The 13245-nt window shown below is 34.2% G+C and overlaps 1 protein-coding gene across 1 annotated transcript; it reads left to right on the top strand.

Moving 5' to 3' along the window:
• Positions 1–210: 210 nt before the first annotated feature.
• Positions 211–1542, top strand: LOC122082120 (ATP-dependent DNA helicase PIF1-like). Its single transcript, XM_042649605.1, has 2 exons — positions 211–1412; positions 1506–1542. Exons 1-2 carry the CDS (start codon positions 211–213, stop codon positions 1540–1542), a joined length of 1239 nt encoding a protein of 412 aa, XP_042505539.1.
• The last annotated feature ends 11703 nt before the right edge of the window (positions 1543–13245 follow it).

Below are 13245 nucleotides of genomic sequence, written 5' to 3'. Positions count from 1 at the left end.
TATGATGCACCAAATAAGTTGAATCCCGAGCAATGTAGTGCATACAATGTAATTATAAACCAAGTGAATAATAACCAGAGTGGTATTTTTTTCATTGATGGGCCAGGAGGAACAGGAAAGACATATTTATATCGTGCATTACTTGCAACAATAAGATCAAGAAATCAAATTGCTCTTGCAACAGCAACCTCGGGAGTAGCAGCTGCAATAATGCCAGGAGGTCGTACAGCACATTCTAGGTTTAAAATCCCAATTAATATCAATGATTCAAGTGTTTATAGTTTCTCAAAACAAAGTGCCACAGCTGAATTGATACGAAAAGTGAAACTTATCATATGGGACGAAGCTCCAATGGCAAAACGGCAAGCAATTGAAGCACTTGATAGGACATTGCAAGATATAACAGGTAATTCAGAATCCTTTGGAGGAAAAGTTGTGATATTCGGAGGAGATTTTAGGCAGGTGCTTCCAGTAGTTCCTCGAGCTACGAGAACAGAGACTGTAGATGCAAGTTTAGTAATGTCATATTTATGGCCAAAAATGAAGAAGTTACAATTGACAACTAATATGAGGGCAATCAATGATTCTTGTTTCAGTGAGTTTTTATTACGTGTTGGGAATGGGGAAGAACTAACTAAATCTGAAGATTTGATTCGCATTCCTGATGAAATGGTGATAGAACACCAAAATGATGGAAAATCCGAAGATGACTTGATAAATGCAATATTTCCTTCATTACAACAGCATGCTCACTCAACAGAATACATTACACAAAGAGCGATCTTAGCAACAAAGAATGACACAGTGGACAAATTAAATGAGAAACTTATTGAGCTTTTTCCAGGAGAAAGTGTTACATATTATAGCTTTGATTCAGCAACTGATGATGCAGAAACTCAATATCCAGAAGAATTCCTCAATTCATTGGCTCCAAAAGGACTTCCACCGCATAAATTAGTTTTAAAGAAGAATTGTCCAATAATGTTGTTACGTAATTTGAATCCCTCACATGGAGAATGCAATGGAACCCGTTTGGTTTGTCGTCAATTCCAAAAAAATGTCATCCTAGCAGAGATTGCAGTTGGACAATTTACCGGTAATCTTGTTCCTCTCCCTAGAATCCCACTTTCACCAACGGAAAATGAAGGATATCCTTTCCATTTAAAAAGAGAGCAATTCCCAATTAGACTTAGCTTTGCAATGACAATAAATAAATCACAAGGGCAAACTATACCACATGTTGGAGTATATCTTCCTGAACCAGTATTTTCACATGGACAATTATACGTAGCATTATCAAGAGGTATATCGATGTCAACAACCAAAGTTTTAGTGAAAAATGCCAAGATAGGAAAGAAAAGTGGATCTTATACAAAGAACGTGGTCTACAAAGAAGTTCTTCTACCAAAAAGGTGACATTTTAAACTTATACAATGAAACAATTTTAATTGAAGAAAAAAAATTTGTTATCAAATAGTATCATTTATATTTAATTTTCTTTTCAGGATCAATGATTTAACAACTTCTACTGATGAAGAGTAATGTTGTGGGTTGATGTTTTGTGTTGCCTATAGTCTCTCTTATATCTTTAAAATTTCAGATCAGTCTTTGGGTGCGAACCCCCACATATTTGTTTGATTTGTTGATGCATCGATATAGAAAAGATTATGGGTTCATACGGTTAAAGCCACCAACATGTTCCAATGCTGCTATTAAGAAGCTACATGGGTTGACTCAAGTACAAAAGCTCTTGAATGAGTTCCGTAATATCACAATAAAGCAAATAGATAAATTGAAACAGAGACCCCAGAAGACTACTAATCAATGGAAAGATGACAAGCATGGTTCTCGGGGACAATCTCTTAAAAGTACTTCAGACCTTGAATTGTAGAAATGAATTGCCAAATTGATTTCATGCTTGAAGAGGTATAATCCTATTGTTGCATTCATTTTTATTATTATTATTATTATTGATCCCAATTTCTCTGCTCGGTCTTATTTTAATCTTGACCAGACTTTACTTTGGTGGTTGATTGATTTGATCTCAAAACTTGATTCCTTGAACTAATTGAGCGACTATTGGCCTTCACATTAATGCTCACATTAGGACAATTTGGGTATTTCAAGACTTGATTCCTTGAAGTAAAAGAGACTATTACTTTTGGAAATGATGGTGCTGTCCATCACAACTTTGGTTTATGAACTTCTTTTCTCAATGAAAAATATGTGCCACATGAACAGACCTGAGGTAAGTCACAATATTCCAAAAAATCCTATCCTAATTAAGCTACTTAGAATTATTCATTCAAATATAATGGACAGAGTATTACATCTTCACTGAATTTTTTTTTTTTAAATAAATGATTCTGATTAGCTCTTTAATTAATCTCTGCTAATTGGAATTAATTTCAAAGGTTCCAATGCTTAGGTGCAATTTCAGGTTGTATTGGTGGAAGGGAAGGATAAAGGTCTAATCAAGGGGTTTATGTTTATAATTGGGCCATGTTCTCAGCAAAAATCTTCGCCTTGGACCGGGCTATGTCGCCTTATAGTGCACTTGATAGTTGTGGCTTTAGGACTTTGGGTCACCATTCAAGTGGCTCCACCAGAAGCATGGACCAAGGAAAAGAGAAAAATAAGCAATAGCCACATGACATGGATGTTGAGGCATGTTGTTGTTGTTGTTATAAATAAAAAGGTTTAAATGCTTAGCTAGATATTAAATTTCAATTTAATTCTATATTTCTCTCATCCACATAAATACACATACTAATTATCAATGTTATGCCACACACTTTAGGAAAAATATTTCGCTACACGTGCATTTGCACGTGTGTATTTACTAGTATATATATATATATATATATAGATCGGTTATTCTCAGTGGCACATATGCATGTGTTTTGTCTTTTCTTGATTTTTGAGGTTTGAGCAATAAAATATTTAAGGGCAAAATTCAAATTTCATAAGTAAAAAGACTTTATTTCATGGGAAAAAACGCTTTTATTTAGTCCCATGTTGCTTAGGGATAAGAAGGATAACTAGCTTGTATATGAGAATTGGTACATAGGGCTATGGGGTTCCTTAGAGAGAGTTATCTTCCCTCTAGGTTGTTGAGGTGGGGTCAAGGGTGCTTTTCACATGCGAGCAGAGCCGAGCTAGGTGTTGGTGTGAGATTGTATATTTTATTTTGTAAATAAGCTTTATACATCCATACATATAGAAGTACACACTATTTTGTCCTATATAGTCAAACCTTTATCATGTACAGTTATGTACAGTTGTTGCCTTGTATTTTTATATGCATACTGTATTTCTATTATGATTTGTTCTTCTTAATTGTTGGGCATAGCTTTCACAATCCCTATTAATCAAAAGTCGTATAGAACAACACTTTGATGCCCGAGGTTAATTTATCTTAGAGATAAAATACGTCAAGACCTCCAATTATGCTGAAATAAGAAGATGTTTCAAACCTTAAAGAGAATATCTATTGATATGATTCAACCTATATTTATTTAGTCTGATTCAGTTTAACATGAACAAGAGATTCTCCTTCATTGTTAGATTCAAACATCAACATAAATTTAAGTATCTACACAAATTCACTTAAAAAAAATTTAAATAAATAAAAAATAAAAATAAAAACTGTATCATTCATCCTTCTAACTCCAAAGTTTGTTGTTTTCCTATCATCATTGGTGGTAGTTTGGTGGGCCGATAGGTGAAGATAAGAAGTTAACTAACAGTTAAACAGTTTGGTATTCCCAACAAGAGAAAGAAGATAAGCCTTGAAAGTAAGGTAAGAAATCATTCTCTCTCTCTCTCTCTCTCTCTCTCTCTCTCTCTTTCTGTGTCTGTGTGTTGTATTATAGGAGAAGATAAGCTGACGCACGCAGAGCACCATATTATTCTCCTCTTTGAAACTTGTAAAGGTCCCCTACTACAGGCTAAGCAATTGTATCCATCGCCAAGTGTCACCATTCCATGACAAACACGTAGCAAACAAGCTTGAAGATGACCATCGAGACCACGTACGTCGTCGATATTTTGACGATAACCTTGTAACAAACCTTTTGATATTCAAACAATGCATGAGATTATATTAAAGCAGGTGGAGCAGGGGATGGGGCGAAAGGCCGTGGATGGGGAGATAGGGATGGGCTCCTTTGCTTTCTCTCCTCTGGGGATGGGCTGAATGGCAATGTTTTAGTGGCTAATGGTTCAGAGACTTGAGAGGTTTTGGCTTTTGTGGTGGAGACTGGAGAGGTTGAGAAAAGACTTCTTAAGTTCTAAGGAAGAGGTAAGACAGAATTGAGCACTTCGAGGAAGGAGATTCGATGAACCTATAGACTTGCCTTTGACTACGGCGGCTCCCACACCACTCTATGATACATCTGGTGGATTTTATCTGATTCATCACCCAGTGGATAAAAGATCTCGTATTCATCTCATACCATATCTGATAAGGTTCAAATTTTAAATGGGATAGACACTGAATGAAATAACTGTTTTATACTCCATAAAAATCGGTAATTCAACTATTATTGATGTTTTCATTAGCTCCTGCACTGACACAGAGGCAACATTACGGGACGGACTCTTTTATCGTGCACAAGAGATGGCAATACGGATTGCCTTGGAGCACCTCGAAGCATGCACCTGTGTGTTGAGTTTTGTGATGAGACGCTCCAAGATGTTGGGTTTACGTTATCGTCTCTTGTGCGCGGTAGAAGAGCTGGATCCCATAGAGAATCTTTTCATAATAAAATATATATATATATATATATATTATTGAACCATACATAAAGTTCATGGATTACTTGGGGGTTGCATTGACAAACACATATTGGAAGAATATATGATTGAAGCATGGTCCATTTTCAGATCATTTCTCAATACCCAAAGGTTGAAATTACCATAGTATCTTTCAGATGAGACAGGCCATCAATTGATTCCTTTTCCAAGCAGATCGTGTAGATATGCTTCCCGAGAAATGAATCAATAAACAAATAATAATAAAATATTTCAATACAAAACAAACCGTAAGAAAAATCTAGTACTACCTAGAGGGTTGGTACTGTACAAAGCCACAAACCCACTGATATGTGCAAGGTAGACGGAGGGAGCGAATATAGGAGATAGAGAGAAAATAGGGGAGATAATGTAGGGTTTTGGCTAATTATGAGGTGTCTGCCTCTTGGCTTTACGGATGAAGCCGGACGTTTCGCTAATTGGAAGGTAACTGCCTCTTCTCAAGATAAATCCAGAGAGATAATTTAGAATAATTTCTTTATTACTTTTCCATCCATATTAGTTCCTATTAAATAGGATAAACAAGTAGTTACAAACGTTGCTTACACCATACACTCCATCTACGCTCCACTACTTCTAGTTTCATACTTACTTCCAACTTCTACTAACTTACCAACTTCTATTAACCACTTAATACTCTACCGTGGCAATAATTCTTACCCACAAACAAATACAAGGAAGTTGTTAGGTACGTAACACCAACCTAGAATTGCCACAAGAGATAAATATTAAAAGGGAGAAAAAGGTTTCTTAGTAATATTGAGTCACTTCTTCTCTTCATTTTGAGCTAAGATTTTACTAATTAATCTGGGCATATGGATCCTTTATTACATGGACCTACTCTGCCAGGCCTCAATGCATGTCGTGGAAGAGTGAACACCCCTTTCTCCAATGGGATAATATCCTCTTTAGCATACCAATATGTTCAGTGTGTATTCGACAGTTACGGATGTATGTCTGATGCTATAAATCATCCGATGCGCGATGAAGAGAGTCCGGGTCTTTCTCCAATCTCCTCCAAACTCCGCCACCCCCAAAAACAAGGAGAAAAGGGAAAAAATGCTTCCTAACTCTAGCAGCTTTGATGGCAGGCAATTGGGATGGGATAGAATAATAGAGGGGAGAGGTAGAGGCAAACTTGTTAAGAGTCAGTGGTCCATGACCGGCTCATCTTCTGGTGACTGCACAATGCTCAACTGCCCATACACACCCACTTAATTTTATGATCATATCATATCATACCCCAAGTATGCTACAGGTGGCCAGGCAGTGTCTGTGATCCAAAAATCCCTTTAAAGGCCCACAATCACTAACAAAGTACTCAAAGCTTCATGCCATGAGTCTCAATTTTATAGGGCAATAAAATAAGGATCCACCATTGAGGACTCGGGAGTTAGAACCAGGAGATTAGAAAATGTATTCATAAAACATTCTAATAAGGCCCACAATTATCTGAACAAAGTTGATCTCTTTATATATTTTTCTACAAACAATGACCTCTTTTTTGAGTCTGAATAAGTTTCAGTCCCAGTGAATTGGTTTGGGAGTATTGTAGGCCTTTCCTTTGCTCATGCAAATTGTTTCAAGGTCAGGCGTAGAGAGCTCTAGATGGAATTAGGAGTGGTGGTTCTCCCTACTATCCCTTGGTCTGTGATAGGGGACTTTAACGCCATATTACTATCTAATGAGAAATGGGTGATAGAAAATATACTTGTAATACATCACATGGAGATCAGATAAGCATGCAACAACGAATACATAGTCAAGTTTTAGGCATACCTGAATCCATGGCTGAACAACTCCTCAATGTCTTCTCGTATGCTTCTTGTACAACACGATCAATATTGGTCTGATCTACCATCTTTTCCTTTTGCTTTAGGTCATTAGCCTCACTTAATGGGTCAGTGATAACTATATATAGAGGTGAGGGTAGGGATCAACCTTGCAAAGAAATTAGGGTTTCCTCCCCATTAAGGAAACAATACCTTAGGTCCACACAAAGTAATATATATTTCATACCATTAAGGTGTGTTAATAGAATCCAATATCTCTATAGAGATCACTTACCATTATTGGATCCTTTCTGCTTACTCCATCTATAGTCAACACCACTAAATCGGTTTTAGAAACAAATCTTGGACTATGCTAACCCACCTAATTGGAAATCTTATAATCTCCCACTTGTGCAGCATATGTCACAAATTTTAGATTTTAAAATTTATTTAAAACGATTTTTCGATTTATATAAACTAAATGTGACCACAAATAAAACAGTGTTGAATGGAGTGCACCTTAAACCAAATGCCTTGGTCCGAATGAGAATTACAAACACCCAACCGTATTGATCATCATATCTAAAGCGATATGAGACCAAACACGTCAAAGTGCTCATAATATCCCCGACTTGGGATGAACAGTATGAAAGTGTGGTATGGAAATAACATGCAATAGTGATCATCATATCTATTTTCAAATTGGTCCTAGCTCGAAAACCAAATGAGCCATATGAGACAGATACTGAAGGTCTCATTAACTACAAGCATCTCCCAAACGCTCAAGCTTCAATCAAAGAAGCTCATTGAGACTGGGTCTAGATATCCGAAAACACTAGCACTAGACCTCAATCAAACGAGGCTTTACTAATGACTGGATGTGTGTGTATTGACTGAAACCTCAGATACCGAATGAGGTAAATACACCACATATAACCTCAATTTTCTGTAGGAGGCAAATAAATAAGTGTATACACATAAACAAATGGCCATAAAAAAATGCATATATATTCTTGAGAACAATGATAATGCATCATATATATATAAAATAAAACTGAAAGTCAAATGCAAACATATTGAGCAAAACTTCCACTAATAAAATACATAAAAAAGAACTAACAAGTTCCATATTAGTGACATGCGCTTAAAAAACTTTTGGAGCCAAGCCCTTAATAAGAAGATTTGCAATCATGTTTTCTATAGCAATCTGTTCCATTGTAATCTGTGACTCTTGAACTTTCTCTCTGACAAAAAATACTTAATGTCAATGTGTTTAGAGCCTGAAGTACTTTTACTGTTATGAGAGAAATGAACCACAACGGAGTTGTCACAGAACATCCTTAATGGTTTAGATATAGAGTCAACAATCTGTAATAATGTAGTTCTATAGAAATTTATGACTTATGACTTATGACTTATGAATTTACTCCCACTTATCTTTAGATAAAAACTATTTAACTCCTCCCCTTTTCATAAAGAACCTTAGCTTGAACATAATTAACAACCACTGGCTTAAGAGGCTCATTAATTCAAGATTAAAATCTATTTTCATAATAGCCAAAGATATATTAAAGAATTAGTTCCATTCCTTAAAATTGGAATCATTCAAAATTTTTAACAGAAAATAGTTGGGAAGTCAAAATTGGTAAATATAATCATACATATTTACCAAAATATATAGTATGCAAGAACATAAGGCATATTAAACTTCCCAATAATATAATTAAACCTGACTAATTCGGCTATTAATCAGATTTATCCTAGTATTATTTTCAATGACTATAGGAAAACATAAACTGGAGAAAGATCCGACATCATCGGGGTCACATCTGTGGTGGCAAGATTCCCCAATACATAGTGAAATCTTTCACATGCAAGACGAGATGCTCAAAACAACATTACTCTGAAGATTCCATCACCTGTGGTGGCAAGACAAGAACCTCCAAAGTTGTGAAGCCCAAAACATCACCCTCACACCATCAAACGAAATCGACCAAACAAAGACTCACCTGTGGTGGCAAGAGAATATCATTCATCATATGGTCTCTTTGACTGCAATCCATCCCGAATAGTTAATAGCGGTTTCACAATCTCAGTAACTATTCCACTAAGTGGAAGCATAATCATTGAAATTATGAAAACCTATAGACTTAGATTGCTACCAAATGCCCGTGGGTTTATATTTGGATGCAAACAACAAGATGAGCTATTTCAGTATTTAATAAATAAAAAATCTATATAAACCCACAAAAGCAACCCATTGTAAACCCTAATAGTCAACGTGACAACACCATAATTTAACAATTATCAAAGTGAGTACATTCTTGGTATGACAGTTGTATTTCTAGCCATTACCATAAATAAATAAAAAATTTAATATGGTAATTTCCTATAATGATAATATGCTAAATATGAAAGTTCATAACATTTATTCATGATAGCAAAAAAAATATGAAATATGTTATCTTATCCATAATGCATTAGATATAAGAAATTGTATACAAGTATGATCTTTAGGCCCAAATGACTTTAATATCTAATACAAATATTTACTTATAAACTTTAAAGTCAACCATAATAAAGCCCTATAATTTATTTATGTCAAAAAATTTATTATTTAATAGAGCACATGAATCAAATAACTTATAGACCAAAACAACAATAAGCCCCTAACAAATAAAGGTAATATGAGCTTAGATCCATAGTATGTGTAAACAACTTCTTAGGCTTTATATCATAAATCACTAAAACTTTAATGAGATCATTTAAATCATTCAAGTATGATATATCTGTTTTATCTCGATGAATTTCTAATAAAATTGGACTTTATCACAAGTACACATAGGACATATAAATTCAAAGAAATATTACTTAAGCAATACACTTGTGATATTTTCAATCATAATAGGGTGTCAAAACTCATAATTATGTATCTTATGACGAAACCTGATGTCACGGACGATAAATATAACATCAAAGAAAATATCGAAATACTCCAGATTGACTTAAAATTCATGAAACGACAAGTGTAGTATGCATAATAAAAGATGTATAATGCATCTACCACTTTCAATAGGATAATAATTTATTTTTCCACTAATATAAGAGAGTAGGACTATATGACCTAATAAAAGTACTATTTATAGAAGTCAACATCAGTTCATATTAGAACTACATCTAACTGTTGGCTTGAATAAACAAGGCCAAAATAGTCAACGGTATAAATAGATTTTAGAAGTCATTTCAAGAAATCAAAATTAAACGATTTCTGATTCCATTTGCATAAACAGTTTATGATCTATACAATTATTAGACTCAAAAACTAGATTTCATTGAAACTATGATAAAAATAGTTAATAAACCATCAATATGTACAAGCAACGTAGGATGATCTTGTGTCATAACATCTCAAATGTGAGTATAGGTATCATTATTAATATTAATCTTTAAGATGTCAAGTCTACCCACAAAGAATTTTTACTAAAGTCCATTTAAATAGACCACACCAATAACAAAGTTCAGCTTAATGAGATTAACGTGCATTCACTGTAATGACTATATCACTCAAGAGTTATAACTGAAACTGTATCCTTATTCTTTATGATAGTAATACACTGGTCCTCTCATTTTCTTGTATTAACTGTGAAAAAAATAATAACTTTTGAGATCCTTTCACCTTTAGGATCAGAAACCTTAGGTTACTGGAATTTTCTTTAACTTTGGTGACATCATCTTTAGGCTAATGTCACCTACTATGCTGCCCTAGGGAAAACCATGAAAGAATAAGATACGTCACTTTGGTGGAATCCACATCACCCTTTCATGGTTCCATAGAAATGCATTATGCAACTAATCATGTGTGGAAGCTTACACCCAGTTTAATTTCAATATTATTTATCCATCATAAGGTGTTCCAAATATAAAATGTAAGCACAAAATACCATTAATTTTCTACCTTAGTCATTCATAAATAAATTTTTAATATCATGGTAATGATGAACCAATGTGGAAGCATTTATAAATAGAAACACAATTTCGAAGTCATTCTAAAACAAAGATAAAACACTATAGCTGTTCCAAAACAGTTATGGAACATAAAATATAGGTCTCATTTTTTTTGTTTTAAACTCAACCCAGTATATTGAACATACATCCACTAGTCGAACCATAAACAACATTTCAGAATACATAATTACATCCTCCCACTGGTTTGACCAGTTAAGTAATTGTTCACAACATCCCAAGTATATGATAAAGTGACATCATGAAGACCAATGATATTTTATTATTCACAAGGCCTTGGAAGTTTAAATATAATTGTTTTAAATTTAAAAAGCCTCATTAGACATTATATGAGAATTGACCATTACCATATAAGACCATTTCAAATGATAAAATCCTTCACAATATCAATAACATAGTCAATTTTCAACACATTAATCAATGACTAATTGGTTCTATGACTAAACACAAAAATAATAGATTTTTTTTTATATAAATACTTTTTCGGTTAACACTGGTCAATGTTGATGACTTTTCCCAGTGGATTTTTTAACAACCCATTAGAAAACCCAAATAGTTCAATTTTCGGGGTCAATATATCGAATATCTAGATTGACCAACATGATCGGTTTAGTCATGGCACAATTTTGGTAGAACCGATTCATCTTGATTTTGGGTTGGTTTAGGATTTAATAACTTTAAGGGGACTTGATCAAGACATTGGATTTTATTATTATTATTATTGTACCTATGACACAATACCAATGCCAAGTCTCAAATGATCAAGTGTAGGATCGGTCTCAATCGATGTTGATTCAGATTATTAGATCTAATCAAACAATGCTTGAAACATACGTGTTCAACATTATATTGGTCTACAATCTAATTTGTTTTACCAAACAGGATTTAATTTGGTTCAATTCAACCTATTTCAAATTAGGCCCATAAGCTTCACCCCATTATTCTTCTAAATAAATGAAATCTCTAATGGCTTATGACTTAATAATTTTTAATAGACTTAAAACTTTAAATAAAACCAACGATGGGCTTGAACCCAATAACCAAAAATTATAAACTCAACATAACCCAATTAAGAGTTAAGACCTTTAAGGGTATAATTGTAAAACCACTCATAGAATCGTACTAATCCCATCGGAAAAACAGTCACTAGATACTAATGACATTATCCGTTGCTTCCAACCTCCAACTTAAATTTTTAACAGATCACAATTGAAAAACTCTTCGACTAAAGAAATAAAAACTAACAAGAGAATCTTAAGCTTTAAGCTTTGAAAACATCAAAGTCAAACAGATCATATCAGTAGATCAATCAAAATCAGCCAACATTTGGTGACTAAGTCTATGAATCGGCCTTATGGGTCAACCAAGTTTGTCGCAAGGTCGGAGCCCATCCCCGCCTGGTACATCTCCACCAAACTCAATTTGGATTGATTCCATTAAGTTTGAATCAGTTCAGTTAAGTTTGAAACACGGCCAAAGTGATGTTTCACTTCTAAACCCTTGTTAGACACATGGCAATTCTTATCCAATTTAAGAAACAAAAAAAAGTTTCATTACTTGAGAAAAAACTTTATTTTATTTATTTTAATTAAATACAATTGTCAAACGCCAAACCAAATATAAATAGCACTTGCCTTTTAAAAATATCAGAATGCGGATTCAACTTTCCCAAACCTTTTACATGAATATGGTAATGAAATCGGGAGGGGAATATTCCCTTTCGTTCTTTCCAAAATGAGCCAGGAAGGAATAGAAAGAAAAATAATACAATGTAACCGAACAACCTTTGCCACATAGAGCGGCCGATTTAGGCCATTGAAGACCTCAAAAATCCCAGAAAGTGATCGAATGGCTCAAGGCCTTAGGCAAACATACTCTTAGTGTCAGATGTCCGAAAACATTAAGTCAGCCAAGGTTCAACGGGAAGATTTTTTTTTTTTTTTTAAGATATCACCACCGCTCATGAAGGCGTCAATTTGACGGTGCCAAAACACCAAAAATTGAATAGTGGGCAGTGACGGAAAACCCATTTGAGTTTAGAATTTCAACACATGTATAATAGCAACCAATAACGGCTATTGCCAACCTAAAAAACGCATACAGAATGATAATCAGAACCAGGAAATCATCCAGCGATGATCAAGAGGTCGAAAACAACGGAAAAAGATCCAAATCTGCCTTACAGGTCACACCCAAAAGATATAAAAATAAAAACTTTTGATTGAAACCCTACGATGTTGATCTAGAATAAAAAAAAATCAATCTAGTCTAAGAAGAAACATAGGTGGGTCATACAAGCAGACTTGATTAGAAAAAAACAACGTGTGAATACAAACAATTAGCCATGATTTTAGCTACTGCAGCTAAGGATCAATCAATGAAACATACAATAAAAAATTAATAGAAAATTGTAACCCATCGTTTCCATGAACCACTCTGATACCATTGATAGAAAATATACTTGTAATACATCACATGAAGATCAGATAAGCACACAACAACGAATACATAGTTAGATTTTAGGTATACCTGAATCCATGGCTAAACAACTCCTCAATGTCTTCTCGTATGCTCATTGTACAACACGATCAATATAGGTCTGATTTACCCTCTTTTTCTTTTGCTTTAGGTCATT

This window comes from Macadamia integrifolia, chromosome 6 (assembly GCF_013358625.1).
Source record: "Macadamia integrifolia cultivar HAES 741 chromosome 6, SCU_Mint_v3, whole genome shotgun sequence".
Lineage (NCBI taxonomy): Eukaryota > Viridiplantae > Streptophyta > Magnoliopsida > Proteales > Proteaceae > Macadamia > Macadamia integrifolia.
Note: the sequence above shows the minus strand (reverse complement) of the source record. Positions and strands in the feature narration are given on the sequence as shown.

Coding starts and splice junctions, on each gene's coding strand:
- LOC122082120 (XM_042649605.1), top strand. CDS start 211: ATGCCAGGAGGTCGTACAGCACATTCTAGGTTTAAAATCCCAATTAAT. Junction 1,413..1,505: donor GAAGTTCTTCTACCAAAAAG/GTGACATTTTAA, acceptor TTTTCTTTTCAG/GATCAATGATTTAACAACTT.